The sequence below is a fragment of the Notamacropus eugenii genome, chromosome 1, assembly GCF_028372415.1.
Source record: "Notamacropus eugenii isolate mMacEug1 chromosome 1, mMacEug1.pri_v2, whole genome shotgun sequence".
Classification (NCBI taxonomy): domain Eukaryota; kingdom Metazoa; phylum Chordata; class Mammalia; order Diprotodontia; family Macropodidae; genus Notamacropus; species Notamacropus eugenii.
Genome location: NC_092872.1, coordinates 227,547,650 through 227,572,170, shown reverse-complemented (window position 1 = coordinate 227,572,170; position 24,521 = coordinate 227,547,650). Strand labels below are relative to the sequence as shown.

At 40.1% G+C, this 24,521-nt stretch overlaps 1 protein-coding gene across 4 annotated transcripts; it reads right to left on the bottom strand.

The window, feature by feature from the left end:
• Nucleotides 1-2,801: 2,801 nt before the first annotated feature.
• On the bottom strand, nt 2,802-22,866 carry LOC140517097 (pulmonary surfactant-associated protein A-like). 4 transcript variants are annotated; one of them, XM_072627999.1, is made up of 5 exons: nt 22,760-22,866; nt 12,902-13,113; nt 11,897-12,004; nt 7,766-7,843; nt 2,802-4,792 (listed from the first exon to the last, which is right to left on the bottom strand). In XM_072627999.1, the coding sequence occupies exons 1-5, from the start codon at nt 22,798-22,800 to the stop codon at nt 4,416-4,418; spliced, it is 816 nt and encodes a 271-aa protein (XP_072484100.1). In that variant the 5' UTR covers nt 22,801-22,866; the 3' UTR covers nt 2,802-4,415. The 4 variants fall into 4 exon arrangements, with proteins under 4 accessions (XP_072484100.1, XP_072484102.1, XP_072484101.1 ...); XM_072628001.1 differs by having other exon boundaries at nt 22,556-22,855; XM_072628000.1 differs by lacking the exon at nt 22,760-22,866 and adding an exon at nt 13,588-13,692.
• Nucleotides 22,867-24,521: the final 1,655 nt, after the last annotated feature.

The following is a 24,521-nucleotide window of genomic DNA, read 5'->3' as shown; positions in this document are numbered from 1 at the left end:
TAGAGTCATTACTTTCTGATTCTGGCAGCCTTCTTGAGCAGTCCTGCAAATGGCAGAATTATGATCTCTACTGTATATATCTATGTATATCTATATTTATATAGATATACACATATATATTATGTGTGTATGTTTATATGTGTAGATATACATTTATATCATTGTTTCTCTTTGATTTTCATTATGATTACTCCTTCTGGTTCTTTTGCTCCTTGTATTTCCCCTTCACAACTTCACTTGTTGAGGGGTAAAGCATTCTTAGAACTTTACTACTGTTTTGTGGGTGATCTGGGCTCTTCTAGGACCTGACATAGTGCCGTCTTCCCACAATTCCCATCACTACTGCCTTCTGCACTAATAGTTCTGCACCTTGGAACCTGGAGCCAGAAACTTCATTAGAGAACATCTAGTTCAGCCTCCTCATTTTATACATAAGCAAAATGACATCTTGTTTTCTTTGTTCCCTCACTCCCAGGCAAACTACTTCATTTCACCTACTTCCCTTCTTCCATCAGGGAGGAAGGGAAACTGATAGATTCTTCCACAAAGAATCAAAACTTTAGCTCTCACCAGTGAAAAGAAGCCTGGAGAAGGCACTGTTTAATCCAAAAGAATGAATAGCTGCTGGTAAAATTGTAGCTCTTAGTGAAGGACATGTTTTGAACAATGGGCCTTACCCTCGAATTTTACTCAGTAGGGAGCACATTTTGAGCAAAGGGTTCTATCCTAATCAGTACTTTGCAGATGGCTGATTATTATATATTTATATGGTGGATAGATCACTAGCCTGGATTCAGAAAGATCTGAGTTCAAATTCTTTCCCAGTCACTTGTTAGCAAGTAATTTAATGTCTATTGAACTGTTTATTCATCTGTAAAATGGGATAATAGCATCACTTATCTCTCAGAGGATTAAAGGAGATAATAAGTCTAAAGTACTTAGTACGGTGTTTGGCACATAGTAAGCACTATAAAAATGTTAGCTGCTACATTGTTACTGTTTTGTTTTCATTCTGCCTAGGGGTAAGACCAGCTACCTGATGTAATTGCCGTTGGTAATTGGTTCTTGGAATTACCACTGGCAGAATTTCAAGTGTAGCAATGGTAATTCAGTGTTGGCTCGTGGAAACCAATAATGCCCAGTGTCCTGTGTCAAAAGCCTTCTGTGTCTTTCAAGTCCTTTGAGCATCCAGTATCCCCTTCAGAGCATCACTGAACTTTCAGAAGGTTGCAGTTCAATTGTAAAATGAAAATATAGTCCAGAGTTTTGTTGGGATTTTTTTACTTCTTAGGTACCTTCTAGTTCTATGGGTCTCTGTATTTAAGCTCTTAAACCAGGCAGAACAAAAACTCAACTTCTGACTCCAATACACTTTTCCCCAGAATGCCTCTAAGTGGTGCAGGAGAATTAAGTATCTCAACGTGAGCTCTTAGGCTGGGGAAGTGATTAAAGTCCTATTAAAATCTATTTAGTAAATACCCTCCCATGCTGAGAATTAATTCATGGGCCTTAATGCACCTCAAACTGGTGTAGAAAAGTTGAAACCCCAGATCTTTACTAATAATAATCTGACCCCATTTGGGGTTTTCTTGGCAAAGAAACTGCAGGGGTTTATCAGTTCCTTCTCTAACTCATTTTATAGATAAAAAAAAAATGGAGGCAAATTGGGTTAAGTGACTTACCTAGGGTCATATAGCCGGGAGCTAAGTGTCTAAGGCCAGATTTGAACTCAGGAAGATTCATCTTCCTTACTCCAGTCCTGACAATCCATCCACTGCATCACCTAACTGCTCCATAATTATCTCTACTGTATATATCTGTGTATATCTATATTCATATAGATATACACATGTATATTATGCATGTATGTTTATATGTGTAGATATGCATTTATATTAAATTTTACTATATTTACAAATAATATTTTCTATGTTATAAACATATTAAATAGTAGGATGACAATTTCTTTTTCAGAGTAAAATTATAACATCTACTTGTAATTATTTGTATTTAAAGTCATAGATAAGAAAAAGAAAATGTTATGAAATATATCAATGTTTGTTGAGTTGAACTGAAATGAAAGAAACCAATTTGTATAACATTACAATGAAGGGTTTATGCCACCTTCTGGGTTTCTCCTTTTGGTCCTTCTAAGCAACATATTCATTGATTCTAAGCCAGGCCCATGGGCAGTGCATACAGAGCAGGCATGTGAAATTCAGATTGAACGTGGTAGTATGAGCAGTTTCGCAGGGCTCAGAACCACAACCATTCCATGTGAGCCCCTTTCAAAGATTCCCTTGGCCTGACAGGATGCTGATGGTTTGGTCCAAGGTGGATTTCATGGTGAATAGCCACCTGATGATGCCACCAAAATTAATCTGTAAACAATCTCAGTATAGGTCTCCCAATGCATGTGATGGTTTCAACCTCACTTAAGGGGATTCACCATTTCCCAAGCCATTGTCTATGTTGCCCAGTTTAAGAAAGTAGAGTAATTCTTTTATCTCACTTGGACTTGTGAGAATACGAAAGGAGAAAGATGTCTGAATGCTTCCTGGGTGTTTTATACTCCTGGCAAATTTTGAAGGTTCCAGGTTGATCCTAAGCATCAAGTTGTAGATGCTTATTTATCTCAAAATGTACATAAAGCAGTAAAGTAGCAAGCTCGCAGTGGTCATCCTTTCCCCTCCTGTTTACTATTTGGGTAATAACTTTAAAAGCAGAGAAGCAGCTTGGCAGATTTGTATCTTAAAAAAAACTTATGAAGAACTAAATTACAGGAATAGCCGGAGCCCAAGTTTAGGTGGGTAGTTTTTATAAGCATTTTTTTATTTCTTCAAAATTTTAAGTTCCATAGATTCTCTCAAATTTTACTCTGAATAAAGTTATATTCCATTTATGTTTTTTCAGTGACATAGACAAATAAATTCAGCTGCAAGTATTTGCTCGTTGCAGGGTTGCAGTTGGCGATCTTCGTACCTGGGGCAAACAGCAGGAGGTGGGAGGGGTGGTTCGGGTTTCAGTGATCCAGAAGGACTGGCAACTACTATCAGTGAAGGAGACAGGAGGGACGGAGTGGTGGAGGAGAGAGGAGGCAAGCCCTGGGACAAGATTGACTAGGAGACAGGGTGGCCTGGGTAGGAAATTCACAGAAACAAGGAAAGGAGAAAGTTGAAAAAGTGGTAAATTATCTACATTTCTTGACCCAAGAGGGATGGATCTTAGCACTAAAAGAGAAGACTTCAGGGGCAGCACTGGGGATGGAAGGGGCTCGTGGTAGGGAATAACACTAGAAATATCTTGCCCTGATATTGTGCTCTAGTGGCCCCACACAAGTTCCAACTCAGCTGTTGAGACATTTGTAAGTTTGTAACTTCTTTGATTTATTATTTTAACAACCCCTCCCATTCACCCATTCATGTTTTCCCCTCTCAGTTTCCCATAAACTTAAATAAGGAATCGGTGCTAATTATAGGCATCAGTGTCAGAGAGATGAGACAAGTCTGAATGTTCTCCAGTAGGTTAATCTGCATGGAAAGGGAACTCACATCCTGAGCAGAGATTGTGTTTATAGAGAAAAAGTAGAAAGAGTAAGCATTGAAAATGGAACGGGGTACATGGGGAGTACATAGAGGTAGTGGGGTACATGGGAGTGGTGAGGTACATATGGGGGACAAGGGGGCAGGTGCTTGACACCTATGTGCTTGGTAATTGCTGATTGAGTGAAACGTGGGGCAAGTGGGTGACCTTCAGCCTTCCCTCAGAGGGATCTTGTGAAAGTGTTCAGGAAAAATGGTCTATTGCCCCCTGGGTTCTCTTCCCAGAGCAAAGCAGATAGGAGTTCAATCCAATAAGAATTTATTTGTTTTGATTTAATTATTCAATAAGCCTTTACTGAGTGCTTTCTGTTTGCCCAGGCTTCTGCTAGCTACCATAGGGTTAGGGTTAGGGTTAGATAATTTCCTATCCCTTCAGAAGCTTAAACTCAAGTAGGGGAGGTGAATATACCCACTTGAAAGATTAAGTAACTTGACCAGGCAGTAGGGGGTAAATGTTAATTTGGGTGGTACAGACTCATAAAGGCTCCAAAGTGGAGATTACTGTAGAATGACACAGTCATATGTAGCCACATGGGAAAGAGAGGTAAAACTTTAGTTAGGCCTTGAAGGATGAGCAGGACTTGCTTAGGGAGAGAAAAAGGGTAAAAAGAGATGGGCATTCTTGGCAGGGGAAACAGAACGGATTTTCATTCTACAAATAGGATTCATTAACACCTCTTCCTCATAGACTCCTACCTGAGAGACAGAAGATTTTAACCCCCTTTGGGCCACCAAGACTTGAGCTAAATGATTCACTCAAGTTCACCAGGGTCCTTCGTTCTTTTGTCCAGGTGGGCCAGCTCTGGTGGAGGCTCAGAACTCACAGACGGTGAGGCGACTCTTGTAGCAATATCTATCATTCCATGTACCATCTGTGTACATTTCCACGCAATTTTCACTTCCTGCCCCATCTGGAGTCCCTTTATACCAGTTGGTGTAGTTCACGGGGGATCCATCCAGGTAATAGAACTCTCCTGGTGTTTTTCCCTCTTTCAGGCCAAGGAAGGCATATGAATTGTGTTTCACCACGAGCTTCAGGATGGCAGCATTCTCCTCTTCATTCCTTGGAGTGGCAATAGTGCCTCCTATCTTCTGGCAACTTTCGTTAATTGTGGAGAAATCAGAAGCCAGGCCACTGGTGGCAAAAAACTTTTCTCCCACTTGAACTGCACTTCCGTAGAATTCAAGAGCTGGAGATTAAAGACAAAAGATTCAGGGCAGCTTTCCCTCTGTCCCACTTTTTCTGTGTTTATTTCTCTGTTTGTATGAGCATGTCTGAATATTTCTCTTTATGTAGCTCTCTTTCTTACCCTGTTTTTCTTTTGCTATCTCTATTGCTTTATTTCCTTACTAACTCTTTCTGTCTCTGTCTCTGTATGCCCTACTCCATGTAGATCAATGAAATCCTCTGCTTGGCACTTTAAAAAACTCTGCTAGGAAAAATCTGCTTTCAAATACTACCTCTGACATTTATTAGCTATGTGACCATTATAAATTGTGTGATCTTGGAGATCCCTTAAGTTCTCTGGGCCTCAGTTTCCTCTTCTGTAAACTGTAGGTAACAGTGGGCAGCTAGGATAGCTTGATGTACCTAGAGTTTAGAAAACTTGAGTTTGATTCGCACTTCAGGCACTTACTAGCTGGGTGATCCTGGTCAAATCACTTACCTGCTGTCTGCTTCAGTTTCCTTAGTCATAAAGTGGAGATGATAATAGTCCCTATCTCCTAGGATTGTTGTGAGAATAAATTGAGATAATATTTGTAAAGTGCTTCACAAAGCTCAAACCACTGTATGTGCTAACCGTTAATGCCACAGAACTGATGTGAGGCTCAAATAAAGCCCAGAAAGAGCTTAGCAAACTCAGTTATTGTTACTGACTTGTCATTGTGAATGTTGTTTTTGTTACTGCTATCATGATAATCTTGTTTCCTATTACTGTCCTCCATGTACCTTCCAGTTTAAACTGACCCACTATCCCTCAGGTGAAGTTGCTTTGCACACATGGTAGCCTCACATTCCTGTCTGAACTGTGCCCCATAGCACCTTTTCCTATTAGAATCTCTAGCTCCCTTCAAAGCACATTCAGGGGCTATCTCCTCAATGAGCCCTTTCTTAATTTCCCCAGCTGTTGAGTTTCTCTCTACTGGAGTTACTTTGGGAGCACTTTGTATGTACTTGTCTCTGTACATGCCACATTCTTCCACTAGAATATAAGCTCCTTGAGGGCAGAGGCATTTCATATTTGTCTTTATGTTCTGAGGACCAAGTACGGTGCCAGGACCTTAATAAATCTTTGCTCAGTTTAACAAGCACTTATTAAGCCATCCATGTTCTAGGCAATTCTAAGCATGAGAATACAAAAATGAAATTGTTACTGTTCTCTAGGAGTTACATTTTACTTGGCTGGAGGGAGGGGAGAAATATCCTATAGACAGATATAAAATATACATGATAAATACAGTGTAATTTGGAGGAGTCAGGAAGAGCCTCTTAGGGAGGCTGAGCCTTTAAGGGAGCTAGTCTCCAAACAACAGAAGAGAGGAGGTAGAACATTTGGGGCTAAGTGGAATAAGTAGAGTAGAGCCTGTGAAAAGGCATGGATACAGGAGATCAGTACTGGGGTAGAGGGGCATCAAATAAACCAAGTTAGCTGGAAAGGACAGTGCATAGGATAAGGGGGTGGTGTATAGAGAGTAATATTGAAATCTGTCTAGAAAGAGAGTGTAGAGCCTGGTTATAAAGGACCTGAAATGTCAAAGAGGAGTTTTATTTACTGATGCTTTATGAGCAAGGGAGTATCAGAACTTTGCTCTAGGAACATAAATTTGTCAGCTGAGTGAGTGATAGCTTGAAGAGGGGAGAGACTGGAGGCAGAGAGACCAAATAATAGTTCGAGAAAAATGCTTATGAGAACCTGAGCAAGACTGATGCCTATGTGAGTGGAGAGAAAGGAGTGATTGGGTAAAATGTTGTAGAGGAACACTCACCAAGACATGGCACCTGAATAAGTAGGAAAGTGAGGAAGAGAGGAGAGCTGGGATTGACTCCAAGGTTGTGAAGCTATGTTATGAGGAGGATGCCAGTGATTTAGCAAGGGAGATAATGAATTCTGCTTTGGATATGTTGAATGTGAGGAATTCAGCAAGGAGTTGATGTGGGACGATTGATCACAATTAAAATATCTAGATTTCGGAAGCATTTGCATATTTGAACCATTGAGAACAAAAGATCATCAAAAAACAGAGTAAAGAGAAAAGAGAATAGGGCCTATGAGAGCTCTGGGGTATAGACAAATATGGGGGGGAGGATGGGGCATGGCCGATAGTCCTACAGAGGGGATAGAATTGAAATGCATTATTATAATAATTATTATTATTATTAGTTTCTCTATTTGTGTTTCATTATGCTGAATCACAGTGAAGGAGTATAGTATAGTGGAAAGAGTGCTGGTCTTTGAATCTAAGTGAGAAATAATTTCACACATCACCTTACTAGTTGTTGCACCATTGGATTTCTTTGAGACCTAGTTTCCCCCTCTAAAAATACCAGTGATAATGACCTTACTTAATCTTGGGGAGAATCAAATGAAATAATGCTAATGAAGTGCCTCCAGGATTATAAAAATAAATGGCATTATGTAAATTTTCACTAGTTACTATTATTGGAGCTGATTTGATGAACTGAGAATTCTTGCTGAGTGGGTCAGCCATGATAAGTCGCCGAGAGGCTAACCTGGTTGATTAGACCTCACCACCCATTGTCATTCTGGCATATTAGGAAAAAGGAGGCCTTTCTGTACCTCCCATTATCTGGGAAGTTAAAAGGAATATTTGACAGTGGGGTTTGATTTGGTTAAGCCTTTTTCAAAAGAAGTAATTAGATATTTTGCCCTTTCCCCAAAAGATTTTTCTAGAAAAGAAAAACTCTACCATAATCAAAATGAAATAGAATTAGAGGCAAGAAACCCTTCATTTTCCTTCCCTTTTGTCTCCATTTTCCTCCCTCATCTTTCCTCTTCTGTTTGTCAAGATCCAAATCCAAGAACCAAAGGACAAGTGATTGACCCCCTTATTTCCATCCTCAGCCTGACAACAGGCACCCTCTTGGCCCCAAAATAATGTGTTCTAAAATCCCGTTCTATTGTGAGATCCCACAGACTTACCAGTTCTCATCTTCAGGAGGAGATTTTGTAAATCTGAGATCACCTTCAACTGCTCATTATTTACAGAAGAATGACTTTCTGAGAAGAAGAAAAATCTTTCTTTGGAGTCACTGAGAAGGCAGAGTCAGCTCAAGGTAACAAGTAATACATGCAACATTCATGCACATCCAATCAATCCATCAACAAGTTTATTAATCAGCTCTTCTATGCACACACACAAGTACACACACATTCTTCAGCACTGTAGAAATCTCTAGATTTCCATTTCCATTTCCATCCCTTAATATACTGTTGAATGAGCTGCTATGGCCAGTAGAATTCAGCCCTAACGACAAACCTGCTGCCTAGGAGACTCTCTGCACTTGGCTACCTGAGACCAGGCCTACTGTCCATTGCCAGGCTCATACTTAACTGGTTCTAATATAGTTTGACTTGGTTTCAAACCCTGGCATTTCTTTGCATGCCATTCATATAAGCATCAACAAGTCTCTTCTTGTCTCTGGGCCCCGTTTTCCTCACTGATAAAATGGGGATTTAGAGAATCTCTCTGTCTTTCTTGCTCACAGGACCTAGGTACCTGCACACTTAACAACAATATGGTGGGAGTTATGTGGTGGAGGGGAGAAAGTACTGATTTGGGAGTCAGAGGACCTGAATTCAAATGCTGCCTCTTATTATCTGTGAGAGATTCCCTCTTTGGCCTTCAGTTCTTCTCTGTGTAAAGTGAAAGCCCTGGACTACATGGTCTCTCAGGCACTTTCCCCACTGTAAATCTCAGAATCCTCTGTTCTGTAAGAGAAATTCAACTGTATGAAGTCAAAGGGCCAAAAACAAAATTGTGATTGTCACAATTTGGGAAGGCTTCTAGGACGAAAGTAGTTTTTCAGTTGGACTTTGAAATAACCATGGTGGGGGGGGAAGAGAGAGAGAGGAAGAGGGAGAGAGAGAGAGAGAGAGAGAGAGAGAGAGAGAGAGAGAGAGAGAGAGAGAGAGAGAGAGAGAGACTAAGGAAAATATGTAAGATCTGAAAGGTGATGGTGCTTCTGGTAAAAATAAAAGAGAGGATTAGGACTTTTTTTGGAGGAGGGGATTATAGTGCATAGAGTGTGGGGTCTGCAGTTTTGAAGACTTGAATTCAAAACCTGCCTCACACTTCTAGCTGTATGACCCTCAGCAAATCATTTGGCCTCTCTTTGCCTATCTGTAAAATGGCGAAAATACTAACACCTGTCTCACAGGATTGTGAATATTAACTGGGTGAACATAGATAAATTGACTTAAAAGTCTTAAAGTATTGTATCAATGCTAGCTATGAGGATGATGAAGATGGTCAAAATAATGATGGCATTTTTGAATTGAGTTTGGGATGCCTGTGGGACATTTGGTTTGAAATATCTGATAGTTAAAATGCATATCTAGAAATGTGGAGAAATATCAAGGCTAGACATACAGATCTGGGAAGTATCTACATAGAGACAATGGGAGATTATTTAGTAACCAAATGAAGGCATGTAGAGAAAGAAAAGAAGGGAGGGAAATGATTATTAATAACCAGTTATTTGGGGAGATCCAGAGTTCCCCACTTTTTCTGAAGTCCTGATTTTAAAAGTTCGGTATCTTGAAGGTCATTGTTGTTAATGAGACTGGACCAACTTTCTTGTTCATATCCCACTCAGGTAGAGTAGCTATTGTATTCTGCTCACGCTTGGGTGGGGCATAAATTCTTGCAATAGATTACCCAACTTTGGGGTTAATTTAAGAAGTAAATTACTTAACCAAAGTTCAGGTCTAGCCCCTCATTGTAAAATTAATTCTCTCATTAATTGTTAACCACTCAGAGTTGATTCCCAATCTGAGGAATGCCTCTCCAAAGGGTATGTAAACTCTGAGCCCTGCCTATGATTGCCTTTGGTCCAAGAGGGAAACCTAAATGACCCTCCTTTTATTAAAATGCTGATATTATTAATAAGATGATTAAATTAGCCAGAAATTATGTCTTTTGAAGCTTTTTAATCACTACATAAGGTAGCCCAGGACAAAACCTTGGGATACACCCATAGTGAAGGGGCATAATATGGGTGATAATCTAGCAAAGAAGGGCAAGAAGGAGATGTCAGACAGGTAGAAGGAGAACCAGAAGGGAGCAGTGTCATGAAAACCCAGGGAAGAGAGTGTCCAGAGGCAAGGGTAACAAATAGTGTCAGACTCTGCAGAGGGCTCAAGGAGGATAAGGACTGTAAAAGGGCAGTCTGATCTGGCAGTTAAGAAATTGTTGATGACTGTGGAGAGAACAGTTTCAGTTAAATGAAGAAGTTGAAAGTCAGATTTCAAAGGACTGAGGAATGAAAGGAATGGAAATAGAAGCAGTGATTATGAATAGTTTTTATTTCTAGGATTTTGGCTAAGAAAGGGAACAATGATTTAAACTTGAAACAAAGTCTATCAAAAAACATCTTGCTGTATACTATGGATTCATTCAGTTTGTATATTAAATTTTATTACTCATGGTCACAGGAATATATGTCTCCTTCCCACTGGCAATAAAATGGGTCAGGATGGCATTTCTCCTTCCCCTCTCTCTACCCTACCCCTGATCATTTCAAAGTAACATGGGTAACAAAGCAATTAGGTGGCACTGTGGAAAGAGAGCTAGGCCTGGAGTCAGGAAGACATGAGTTCAAATTCTGTCTCAGTCATTTATTAACTGTGTGACCCTGGCCAAGTCACTTAACCACTATTTGCCTTGCTTTCCTAATCTGTAAAATGGGAATAATAATAGCACCTACTTCACAGAGTTGCACTATAACTATTATTACTGAACAAAAGAATGAAGCACCCTTTCCTGTGTATGTTTTTTTTTCTGTATGGTTCTCATGCAATGCAGTTTTCTAGTCCAAATATATATTTGTCTTTGAGCTAATGTTTTCCTGAAGTAATCAATATCTAGTTGACTCCTCTGTGTTCAGTAAACAGACACCTTTGCTTTAAGAAAGAAATGTGTGTGTGTGTGTGTGTGTGTGTGTGTGTGTGTGTGTGATTGCTTACAGTGTGTCTACTGTGGACGCATTGTCCTCAAGGTCAAAAGAGTCTTGTAAAATGGCGGAGCGACACACTTGTCTAAGGAAGGGTACCTTAGTTATGTTTTCAGATGAGACTTGTTGACTAATTTATACTATCAGGGCTCAAGCTACAGTGGCCCAGCCAGCCTGGGTTTTTCCCTCTCTTTCCCAGAAACGTAGCCTGGCAGAAACTTTTTATCCTTTCCTTCCTTGTAATGAGTATTCATTTGCTGTTTACTGCTTTATTATTTACTTCCCTGCTCTTCCCTCAGATCCATCTGTGTGTGGGGGGGGGGGCAGAGAAAAGAAATACTTTTTGACCCTTCTCAGCTGCCAGTTGAAGCAGCTGGCATTTTGAAGGCTTTCCTTATCTACTGCTTTCCTTTTTTAAAAATTTTCCTTGTAATATTAAGCTGCTATTAAAAAAAAAAAAAGATGGTCATCTACTACAAGATCATTTGTCTATGAAGGCATGGAAATGCTGTCCTACTCCCCACATTGCATGCTGGATAAGGGGAAAACAACTAGAGAGACTTCCTGCAGTTTCTTAATATATTTAAGATTATTCATGCTACAGACTTATTTCCCTTTGCTTTGATCCTGGTGAGAGAATGAACAATCCAGGTCTCAAGGATGAAAGTGGGAGTGTGGAGGGGGACGGGTGGGGTTACACCTGATTTTATCTGAGGACACTTCTGGGCAACAGCTGACTGCTCTTGGGGGTGCAAAGGTACAACAACCGCACCAATGCACTTTGGCATGGGAACTGCTAGCTACCCTGCTTGAACCCACATTATAAGACACTTGGCACTCAAAGACAACCCAACTCCACTCCAGGAAACCTTCTCTCAAGGTTTCCTGGGCCCCTTCTCTGGGCATTACATATTCATTTTGGGACAATTATGGCTTTCTTCCACCTAGCTTATGAGGTTATCCCATTAGAGTGGTCTGAAGACTCAAAAAACTTGAGGACTACTCCCCATTTCCTCTCCAACCTCCCTTTGGTCTGCAGATGGCCCTTTCCCCATCTGCTTCCATACCTCATTAAGACAGAAAGCATAGAACTTCTTACCACCTGGTTCTCCTTTCATTCCTTTGGTTCCTGGAGGTCCTGGTGGCCCTGGTTCTCCAGGAGGCCCCAATCTGCCTGGAATTCCCTGGAGGCCTCTGAGCCCTTCACCTATTTGATATGAATTATTTTATCATCCAAATCATACATTATGTAGCCCTTCACCGAAGAAAACTAAAATACAAATTTTGTGTATTTTTTTTTCCTTTAATGAGTATAAGAAAAAACATTGTACACTTCAACAGTTGATCTTTCTTTTATTTTGAACTTGTTGCTTAGGGTCCTTATAAGGGCATGGGAATCCAGTGATTCCATAAAATGAAGTCCCTGAGGTCTATTAACCTTAACATCCAATGGAGTGTTTTATAAAGTTTCTTTAAAAAGGGAAATATTGGACGATTTCAGTAAACATCATTGAAACATTAACCATCATTGGCAGAATATGTCACCAGAATCATTAAATCCCAGTAGTCCAGAGAACAGTTAGGTGGCACAGTAGATAGAGTGCTAGACCTGGAGTCAGGAAGACTAATCTTTCTGAGTTCAAATCCAGCCTCAGACACTTACTAGCTGTATGACCCTGGGCAAGTCACATGATCCTATTTACCTCAATTTCCTCATCTATAAAAGGAGCTGGAGAAGAAAATGATGAACCACTCCTGTATCTTTGATGAGAAATCCCCAAATGGGGTCATTTGGAGTAGGATATGACTGAACAACAAGTCAACAGGTTTCCTAGAGAAACTGAGACCTTGTATTCAAAGTCCTACAGGGAAAATATGTTGTAAAAATGCAACAAGATGTGATGGGAAATGCACTTAAAGGAGCCTGGAGGCATGATTCTAGTTCTAGTTCCACAATTTATAGTGGATTTTGCAAAAATCACTCCCCTTCTTTTGGCTTCAGTTTTCTTATCTATAAACTGAGAAGGTTGGGGATATTTTCCAGTGACTAATACTATGATCTTACACTTTTGCTCTTACCTAGGAATTGTTCCTTTTCACCTACCTGGGTCTCCCTTTTCTCCCTTTGGCCCATCTCTCCCATCTCGTCCATCTCTCCCAGGTAGTCCAGTGGTCCAAGGACCCTGACAGTGAGTGGTGGAGTACATCATTGATTGCTCTTCATTTTCCAGTGAACCCAAGCAGGATCCAGTGAATGCCCACTCTAGGAGCAAGACACTAAGTAGGTGCCACTGAGACATCGTTAAAAGCCCAGACCTGGGAAATGTCAAGGAGAATCATCTGTGATGACTCAGGTCAGAATGATTTTGATGTCCCTTCCCCTTTGCCAGGAAAAAAAACTAACCTCAATTTCCAAATAGAGATATGATCAGAAAAGGCTCCTGAATGAGAGCTACCTCTCGGAGAGATCTACCTATGGAAGACAAGATTCTTGGGATTCCCTCTTTCTGATCCAAGTTAAGGAGTTAGATCAACTTTCCATTTGAACAAGATCTAAACAGAAAGAAAAATACAGCAAGAAAACCCATCGTCTCATCCAGGGGTCGTTAATATTTGGTTGTGTCATGGACCCTTTTGGTATTTGGATGAAGCTGATGGAGCCCTTCTCAGAATGATGTTTTTAAAGAATTGAAAGAAATGCTAACACTCAGATAGGATTAGTTAAAACAAAGATGTAATTTTCCCCCTCCAAGTTCACAAACACTTTGAAATTTGGTCCATGAACCCTACCTCTTTATGATTCCAAAGGATGAAGGAGAAGCCTGAATTTAGCAGGACATGCTGAGGCACCTCTGACCAGGTCAGTCTGATTAGGGTCAGACTCCTGCCCTCATACTCAGTCCACAGATTAGTCTACAGCTGAACTTAGTACCCTCCTCTCTGTTTACAGGACTTGTGGGAATACTGACAATTTAATGGAAAGGATAAATATTCTCTCTGTGTGTCCCCTATGCGTAATATACCTTTTCTATTTCTTTTGAAACTTTTTATTGATGGGTCACATCATGAGAATTTGCTCTTTCTTTTTCTTTTCTTTCCTTCTGTCATTCATTCCACAATATTCTCTGAGCTCCTATTCTCGTGTCTAGGACAGAGACTATGATAGTAGAATAGGAACAATGTGGAGCATCTAAGAAAGGGAAAAGACATGGAAACTACCTTCCAGGGCTCTAGTTGAGGAGGCAAGAGATAGAATGAGATAACTAACAATGAATATAGGCATCAGGTGAGTTGTACAGACATGATACAATAGAAATAGTACTAGAGTTGGAGTAAGAGGTTGAAATCCTGTCTCCACTACTCTGTATGTATCCCCTAGGTAATCTTGAGTACATTTGCTAACCCCACTGAGGTTTCCTCATTTCTGAAATGGAGTGTTGAAAATGATCTCTTAAATCCTTTCCAGATTTAAATTTGATGGTCTTGTAAATACCATATCAAGTCAGAGGTCTTTCTCTCTTTTCTGTGAATGTGAGACAGTGGCCTAATGCCTAATGATGACCACTGAATGGTGATCTTCCGTTCTAATAAAATCTGTCTCCACACACTGCATTTCTGCAGTACCTGTACCCTGTTGGACTTGTGTAAAATAGCAAACTAGCTCAATACTCCTCAGTTTCCCAGTTTTGAATGTTATCCCTCCTTTCTACTATGAGATAGTCCCCTTTCCTTGGCAACCTATTATGTTGGAAAAAAGTGTTGGACAGGAAATCCAAAGGGAGGATTCAAATCCTACCTCTAACATCTACTGTGTGACCTTGGGCAAGCCATTTAACCTCTTGCATTTAAGTCATTTAAGCCTCATCTGCAAAATTGAGATAATAAATAGCACCTACCTCACAGGAGTGATATAAGATTCAAATGAGATAACATATGTAAAGGGTTTTGCAAATCTTAAGGTACTATATAAATGTTAATTATTTTATTACTATTATTGTAAAATATGAATAATAATAATCTCCCACCTAGGATTGTTGTAAATATTGCATGTGCTCTGGGACTCTACAGCATTGACAAATCTGATCAGTCAATCAACAAACATTTTTTTAAGCACCTACTCTATGCCATGCACTGTGCTAAGTACTAAGGATGCAAAGAAAGGTAAAAGACATTTCCTGCTCTCAAGGAACTCCAAGTTTAATGAGGGGAGATGTCTTGCAAACAACTATGTCCAAACAACTAAGTATGCATGTTAAATAGAAAATAATCAACAGAGAGAAAACCCTGGAATTGAGGGGGATTGGGAATAGCTTCCTGAAGAAGGTGAAACTTTAGCTAGGACTTGAAGGAAGCTAGGAGTGGAGATGAGAAGAAAGAGCATTCCAGGGATGGGGAAGAGTCTGTGAAAATTCTCAGTCAGAAGATGGAGTGTCTTGTTCAAATGGCCCCCAGAGAATGGTTATTACTTCTCCCCTCAGGCTTTTTAGGGGACTCAGGGGTTTGGTGAAGTCTTTCTAATGCCGTAGCTCATGAGATCTTGCCAATGCACTTTCCCCCATTGGTTATCAGTTGATATGAATTAGTCAGCCTGACTAAATTACCAACAAGTATGTAGTAATGATACTAAACCCACAGTGAGAGCATACATAATGAGAACAAATGGTCTAAAAATTCCCCCACACTGAAGACATTTTTATTGTTCAGTCTTTTCAGTCATATTTGACTCTTTGCGATCTCATTTGGGAAATATCTGGATTGGTTTGCCATTTCTTTCTCCAGCTTATTTTATAGATGAGGAAACAGAGACAAACAAGGCTAAATGACTTGCCCAGGGTCCCACAGGTAGTGTCTGAAGCCAGATTTGAACTCAGGAAGATGAATCTTTTTGACTTCAGGCTTAGTGCTCTATCCATCATGCCATCTAGCTGCCCAAACCAGAGGCATGCATTCCCATAAATACTTTCCAGGGGAAAGTGAGCTCAAGCTTGGAGCAATTTATATGACCAAAACTCACAGTTCCTGGGAGTCATTTTATTGGAAGTCCCTTTCTCCCCTTTGTGGGGCCCTATAATGTTTCTCTTGGACCCAATGACATTTCTTTCTGCTGGGCTCCTACTAGAGTCCCAAAGGTTGCCTTTCTTCAGCATGTCCAATTTGTCTTTGACTTCTGATGCAGACCCTGATATTAGTTGTTTTGGGGACAGAAATTGAGGGAAGCTCCATCATTTGCGGAATGGCTTAATAAGCTGTGGTATATGAATGTAATAGAATACTATCATGCAATAAGAAATGATGAACAGGCAGATTTCATAAAAAAACTGGAAAGACTTGTATGAATTGATGTAAAGTGAAATGAGTAGAACCAGGAAAACATTGTGTATAGTAACAACAACACTATGTGATCAGATCTTAGTAACACGATGATCCAAGCTTGACAAGTACAAAGGACTCAAAGAAAAATGCTATCCACATCCAGATAAAGAACCGATAGACTGAATGCAGGTTGAAGCATATTTTTTCCTGCTAATTCAATTCTTTTTCATGTCTTTTTTCTTTTTGATCGGTTTCTTCTTTCACAACAGTGACTAACACAGGAATATGTTTTACATGATAGCACATGTAAAACCCATATCCAATTGCCTACCATTTTCAGAAGAGGGAAGGGAAGGAAGGGGGAGAGAAATATTTGCAACTCAAAGTCTTGTAAAAAAAATGAATGCTAAAAATTTCTTTGACATGTATTTGAGAAAAAGTAAAATACTATTTTAAAAAATTAAAAATAATTTTAAAATTAGAAAAAAAGAAAGTATGGAGCCCAGCCTGGTAGATGGGTCCCTCTCTTGAAGCTGACAGAATTGGTATTCTGGTGCTCTGCTTCTTTGTTTTACTTCTCACCCACTCCAAAGTCAGTACATTCCTTTAACTCTCCCTTATGAAACCTCTGAAAGGGATTTAATAATTTGAAGCATGAACACACTGAGGAATTCATAATTAATATCTACAAGGGGAAATACACATTTTCTTTTCCTTTCATTTTCCTTGGCATTTTTTGTTTTTGTCATCATTTTCAAATATTTTTAAATCCCCCACTTAATGAACCATCTTTTGCAGAAAGGATTAAAAAAAAAAAAAGAAAGATGGGGAAAAGACTTCAGCAAAACTAACCCATATGGGAGCTGACAGTCAATACATAGGTAAAAGAGGGCGATGCTCTAAGCCAGACTTTGCTCTCCAATGATGGAAGTTCAGGAACTGTGGTAGGTTGATACAGGGGGTATTTTGGGATATGAGCTTTTCTAGTGCCTCTCAAATCATACCACACAGGTAGCTGCTACCTGAGTTTCTAGGTAAAGTGTGCCCCAGAAGGTATAGGATTCTCACAGAGTTAACTTTAAGTAAAGCCTCTTCCAGCAACAAAATTTATTAAGGCTATCCCCACAAAGCAGAACACTGGACTGAATTAGAACATTTTTTCCACCAGCTTCATTTGGAACCCCTGTTCTAATCTGTCTGGTTTGATGTTCATGTAGAGGTCATACTGTGCCTTTCCAGGCTCTTGGGTGCCTAGGGCTTCCAGTACACAGGAAGGCATGGATCAATGAACTATAGGACCATAGCTTTGGAGTAGGAAGGGGCATCTGAGGAAGGGGTATGGAGTAATTGATGCTCAAAGAGGTTAAGCCATTTGCTCAGAGAGAGACAGACAGTGAATGGTAAGAGTCAAGATTTGTAAAGTCCTCTCCTGCCAAATCTAATGCTTTTTCCATCGTACTATATGGCCTCTCTTGTGGGACAGAAGTCTTCACTTCCATGTTAACTGTAAGCTTTAGGATCCTTTATGTTTGTTGGCATCATGAGAAAACACCGTTCCCTGTTCTCTGTTCTATCTGGGGTCTTTTCATGCTTTAAAAATCAAAAATCAATGCCTGTCCTGCTTTCTCTATGAAGCCTTCCTTGACCATCAAAACCTATGGCAATCTCTCCTTCCTATTGCCTTTAGCACCCTTAGCCTTTATTTGATACCTAGTGGAGGTGTATGGTATGGCTGATTGAATGGAGGAATGAAAAAAAGCATTTCTTAAGCACTTACTATGTGTCAAGCTCTGGGAATAGAAATACAAAGCAGAGACAATAGTCAGTAAACAGTCACCTACAGATACTCTCTCTGGACCTCAGTTTCCTCAAAATAACAGGACTTGATTGGTTGGTACCTAAGGTTCTTTGTAGCTCTGTAGCTGTAAAAATATCACTGAGTGGATCACTTCACAGGAATGTTGGAAAGAAGACATTTTGCAAAGTCTGTGTAAAAGTGGGCCACTGTTGAGTACTACCCTTTCATTCTACTCTGTCATCCAGCCATATTAGCTTACTTTCTGTTCCTTGAATGTCACACTCCAAGCTTTCCCTGGGCAAAGGTACAGAGACACTCGGAATGCTCTTTTCTCTCACCTCTGACTCCTGGTCTCCCCTGGCTTCCTTCAAGATCCTGTTCAAATCACACCTTGGGGAGGGAGAGGGAAGAGACATTCCCAGTCCCAATACTCCCCTCCTAATGTCTTCTCCTTTCAGATTACTTTCATCTACTCTGTAAATATCCTAAATGTACTTAGTTATTTACATTATGCCTCCTCCATTAGAATGTATGCTACGTGAGGAAGGTATTGTTTTTGACTTTCTTTGAATCTCCACTGCTTTCTACAGGGCCTGTCACATAATAAGAGCTCACCAGATAATCAAATGAAGGCATCTGAGGGAGAGCAGAATGCCCAGGACAGAGCCCTAGGGGGCACCTACAGTTAGAAGGTGTGTTTTGGAGGAGGATCCAGTAGGGGAGACTGAGAAGGGCAGTCAGGTAATGAATACCTCTTGACTGACTGATCACAGACTGTGCTCTGTTTGTTTAAAAAAAAACACTCAATGAGTAATTTTGATTCCATTGGTCTTCGCATTCCATAGATAAGTAATAATGGTTTTCTTTGTAAGTTTTAGTGAAGCACATCATGTGAGGCAGGAGTTCTGGGAACCCCATTGGTGTTGGACAGGGCCTTTACTGGAAACACCTGGAGGAACCAAAGGAGAAGGAGAAACAGGAGGGTGGGAAGGTGCTGGGAGTCTGCTGAGACAGTTAGTTATGGATTAAAACATAGAAAAGGAAGGGAAAATGAACCTTTGATCAAAATTGTGACAATGCTTGGAAAGTGGGGACTTGACATGGAACAGATCTGAGTTCTATTGGTTTTGTCACTATATGACCTTGGGCAATTCATTTTATTGGCTCAGATTTCAGCTAGTTAGTCAATATACATTTATTAAGTGCCTACAATATAATGGGTACTGTGCTGAGCACTGGGGATACAAAAAGATGCATGAGACAGTCCCAGTTCTCAAGGAATTCACATTTTAATGGGGGAGATGGTGAACAAATGAATATGTGCAAACATATGCAGAATTAACTACACATACCAGAAGGAATTCTACTCTCAAGTCAAAGGAAAAGAAAGCTCCCTATAAGAGGTGGGATTTTAGTTGGACTTGAAGGAAGCCGGGAGGTAAAGATGAGGAGGGAGAGGGACCTTTGCCCAGAGATGGGAGACAGCCAGAGAAATTTCCCAGAGCTGAAAAATGAAGTGTCTTGTTCATATAACAACAAGGAGGCCAGCGTCACTGGATTGAAAAGTACATGACAGGAAGGAAGGTGTAAAAAGACTGTAAAAATAGGAGGAGCCTAGGTTGTGAAGAGCTTGAATTGCCAATCAAAGGATCTGATCCTAGAGGCAAAAGGGAGGCTATAAAAGTTTATGGAGTAGGTACGTGACACGAACTGACCTGGTGATCTGACCTCGTAATGAGGGTTCTCAGTTTCCCTGCTTGCCAATGAGTGATTTGAATGAGACAAAATCTAAGATTTCCCAGAATGTTCTATCACTCTGAGATTGTATTCCATACTCTTACACAAGGGTTAGGCTTGAGATTAGCTTTTGGGAATGGATGCCTTTGGAATTCAAGGCAACTCTTACTGAAATATACCATGAACACATATTGCTTACAAATCTACTTAAGTTAACAAAGTTCTTGATTATAGAATTATATTTTCTTGGTTTTCTCTTTCCAGGTCAGAGTATAGGTTCTCCATTTCCCCGAATTACATATAACAAAGTGTAATGCTAATGAGATTGAAGATCTTCCCTGCCCATTAAGGGGAGTTTGATTAGGGAAGATTTATAGGAAGGCCTATACCTTCTGTTAATGAGGCACTGGTTTTCAAGGGTTGTGATGCCCTCTGGCTCTAAAAAAAGTGTAAATACTCTGAGGTGAAGTTTTGCTTTGGGGCTTACTGATTGGAAATGTTTATTTGCCCAGACAAAGACTCTGTAGCCATTAAGGAGGCCCCTGGCTTTGAAAATCCAGATGTTGATGCTTCTCTCTCTGGTAAATATGTATACATGTAATAGTCAGACAGTTGGATCTGTCTGTTGATCTATGGTATATGTATTGCTTATAACAGGCAGCTGGAAGCCCTGTCTGTTGATTTTGACTTCATATTTTCTATGAAGTTCAGGGTGCTGACTTTTTCCCCTGAACCAAGTGAATGAAATATGTGCTTGATTAAAGTAATTTTTGACCTCCCGAAAGTTGCCTTTTAGAAAAGCAGATCAAAGAACGTGTGATAGCAGGTCCTCCTATGTATGTCAGGATGCTTACTATTACACAAAGACTCAGAATAAATGGAGGACATACTGCCTGTTGAAATTTTTTGAAAGACATAAAAGTCTTAGGACTTTTTGTATAGCAGGAAATGTAATTATATATTTTCCCAGTTAATTAGTACTCCACTATAAGCAAAAATTCCTGTACTGATGTGCATGCAGTAGTCTGAACTCACAGTCCTCTGCTTCTCTACAAAGTGGAGTGAAATGGGCAAAAAATATTTGAACTATATATGTGGACACCTTAGGAGGGTATAAAACAAACTGACAACCTCATGAAAGAGTTCCTAGACTTTCTTCCCAGTATTTAATGTTTATTTTAAATCTCACTAAGCAGGCAGTATTTCACAAATTTCTCCCAAGATGAGTGGACTGAGAGATTCTCAAGAAACAGCCTTTGAAAATGGCCGCATATACTGCCATTTTTGGTTAAGGCACCAACATAATCCTTCCTTTGACTTCTTGGAAACTGGGGTGCCAGATTACCAGAGCTAGATAAATAGAACTGCTCTAATCATCTCACTCTCTTGTTTAGAGGAAAAGTTTTTGGACAGAGATTGAATCTAGAGAAACAATTCAACATCACTGATAAGTATGACCTCATATATTGAGTCTGAACTCCTGGAAGAGGTAGCCATCATGTGGTAACACCTGGTAGATGAAGACTCAGGAGAAGGACCCCAATTAGCCTGTACCTAGTTCTCCCTTTTCTCCCTTGAGGCCATCTTTTCCATCTTTTCCAGGAGCCCCATTTGCCCCAGGAGTACCATAAGAAGCCAGGGATCAGCAGGTCTGCTCAGTCCTCTCACTCACGATTGACTCTGAGTAGTCAGTCTTTACCATGATGATGAGGAGGAGTGGGAATCGGAAAAAGATAGCCATCCTTCAGATTTTGGATGGGGAGAAAAATGAGGCCAATTGTTTTAGAAAGATAAATGGCAAGGTTCTTCAACAAATCTCACTATTTGCCTCCTCACTATTGTCTCCTCCTGGTGGTGCTGCCATCAGCTGTCTCTTTTCCCTTCAAACTAGTCTGCACACATCACCACCAGTTTCACTGCTTTGGATCCTGTCAGTCTCTTGATTAGTGTTTTATTGACTCCCCATTGTTTACAAGATTAATCAATCCAAATTGATTTGGAGACAATTATGTAAGGGAGTCCTCACCCTAATTATCCTGGCTTCTTTCCCATTCTGTCTCTCCATTAAAGACAGACACATCTCTTGACTTTCCAACTCACATGCTATATACTCATTACCCTCACTGCCCAGGCTAGTCTGACTACATGCCTTCTATTTTCTAGGATCTTCTATAGTGCCTAACACAGGACTGGATATACAAAATTAATAATAAAATAAAATTTAAAAAATCTTGATATACAAAATCCTTCCTTCCTTTCCCATCTCTCTCTTCTTCCCTCCCTTCTTTCCTCCCTTCCTCTCTCACTCCCTTCCCTCCCCCCTCACTCCTCCCTCACTCCATTCCTCCTTCCCTTCCTCCCTTCCTTCCTTCTTTCCTTCCTTCCTTCCTTCCTTCCTTCCTTCCTTCCTTCCTTCCTTCCTTCCTTCCCTCCATCCCTCCCTTCCTTGATCAGTATTTTATTGACTCCCCATTGTCTACAAGATTAATGAACCCAGACTGATTTGGAAATCATTATAAGTTAGTTCCCCCCCATCCTAATTATCCTGGCTTCTCCATTTGGCCCGAATAAGAACTCTCCTTTAAAGATAGACACATCTCTTGCCTTTCCAACCCACATACTGTACACTCATTACCCTCACTGCCCAGGCTAGTCTGATTGCTTTCTTCTACATGCCTTCTATTTCCTAGCATTCTCTATAGTTTCTAAAGAGTGACATACTTCCAAAGGAACTAAGGGACATAAAAGGAGATGAGGAACATCAAAATAGAAAGACCCTTGATCATAACTCTGGTTATAGATAGAAACTTTGCCTGAGAATCTGATGGAAAGTCCCCTTTCTGGAACCAAGTTAAACACACAGATCTTTGACCCAACTTCCACAGGCTGTATTTCTGATCAGGAACTTACCTGGCATCCAACAGGAAAGAGATAACAGGATAGAGTGTCCTCTAGTTTAACCCAGAAAAGATGAGAAGCAGCTGGATTCAACAGGATGTAAAGAATCAATTCTGTTTACATGGTAGAGTTCTGTCATTGTTTTGCTTCCACAGATTAATAAACAACTGAACTAAATATCCAGCTATTATTTGCTGTGGTGACAGCATAGCTTACCGAGAGGAACAAGCCTTATGCCTGACCAGCTGGCTGCTCATCCTCCTGTGCAGCTCGCGAGTAAAAGAATGAGGGGGGAGAGCGGGTCATGAAGCAACTCCGATTTATTCAAGCAAGCACTCTGATTATATAGTCTCTGCCAGTCAGCCCAGTGAACCATGGTAACACACACAAACAAACCCGAAGCTATAGTAATGAACACAAGCTGGAACTATAGTGACAAAAACAAACCAGGGGTGGGGCTGTCCCTTCCAGCGCCATCTTGTTCACCCTTCCCTGCACCGGACTCAGTTTACCTGATGTCTGTCAGTGTGGCATCCCAGATGGTGTGGTGGTCAGTGCCCCTTACAATTTTTCTCATTGCTTCCAATGGATACTGGCAGATTGAAAGAGAATCACAGAGACAGAATTCCAGAGCCCATAACACATACTTAAAAATGAATTTTCTCAACAACATACTTGAAAAGTTGCTAGCCAGCTTTTCATGAAGACCTTCAATGAGGGGAAGCCCTTTTTCTCCCAAGACAGTTCATTACATTTTTTGGTAACTCAAATTGTTAGTGAGCTTTTCATAACTCTACTCTCTGGGATCAGCGTTAAGTTTCCACATGACAGTCTTTTATGTATAGTAAATAAATAACTATCCCATGCTTGATTCCTATTTTCACCTTTGGGGAGACCCTAGATGGGATGAATATGGATAACTTTAATTGAGCTAATGAGCCAAAACTAAAACCCTAAGTGCTGGAGTGGCGGACAAAATCAGTCAAAGAGTATGAGAAATGGGATTCTAATATCTCTCATTAGAGGCCACATTTTCCTAGGACTGATCCTGGTTGGGACTGTGATCACAGGTCCAGAATTGAAAGAAGTCCCTTAGTGCAAAAAAGAGGGACTGTCATGTCCTAGCCCTGTTGCTCCAATCCTAGATTCTTCATGTTAAATTGTGAATTTAACAAAACATCAAGGAACATGAACATTTCTATATACAAAGAACAAAAAAAGGAGGGTAGTATGGGAAACTATGAACTGTTATACACAATATTTTCAAAGTATATATTGAATTTAACAAAATAACAACAAAACTTTCTACTTGTCTATATTCCCTATTGCCTTCTATATCCTTCTCTCTTCTGCATTTTTTTTAATGTTTCATTGATGGACTTTTCTTTCTTTTCTTATATTTTTATATCACTGCCCATCCCCTGTTTCCCTATCTATTATCAAAGCCCTCTTCTGCAAGCAGTAAGTATAGTCAAACAAAATAAACCAAGAGAATTTTTTCCATCCAGTAAACTTTTTGTTTAATAATTCTAACTTGCATAATTAAAATGTTGGGTTTTTGTGCAAGTTCTCAGTCTTCAGGAACAAAAATTATTCATTTTTATCTTTTATGATCACCTCTAATGCTTGTTTGATTAAGAATTCCTCCTTCTATTCATGATTTTGAAAAGTGTGGAGGGCTAGTATTGATAGAGTTCAGAACGTGAGGTACTGTCCAGGTTTTACTTGAGACTTGTACTAGCATGAGGGCTGACATTCTCAGGATAATTGGCTCACCATCCCACTCCTGATATGCAAGGATGAGAAAGTCCTGACCCTGGCTGTGCATCCTGAGGTTGTCTTGCCAGAGGAACTAAGATTAGGAAGTAAAAGAAGTAAACTAAAAATGTTCTCATGGGAATAACCCTGCTTGCTTGCCTGTAAAAGACTGTATAAAACACTTGACTCTTAGATCAATAAACTGAGTCAGCTCAGAGTC

Coding starts and splice junctions, on each gene's coding strand:
- LOC140517097 (XM_072627999.1), bottom strand. CDS start 22,800: ATGAGCAGCCAGCTGGTCAGGCATAAGGCTTGTTCCTCTCG. Junction 13,114..22,759: donor CATAAGGCTTGTTCCTCTCG/GTAAGCTATGCT, acceptor GACATTTCCCAG/GTCTGGGCTTTTAACGATGT. Junction 7,844..11,896: donor AATGAAAGGAGAACCAGGTG/GTAAGAAGTTCT, acceptor TCTTCTTCTCAG/AAAGTCATTCTTCTGTAAAT.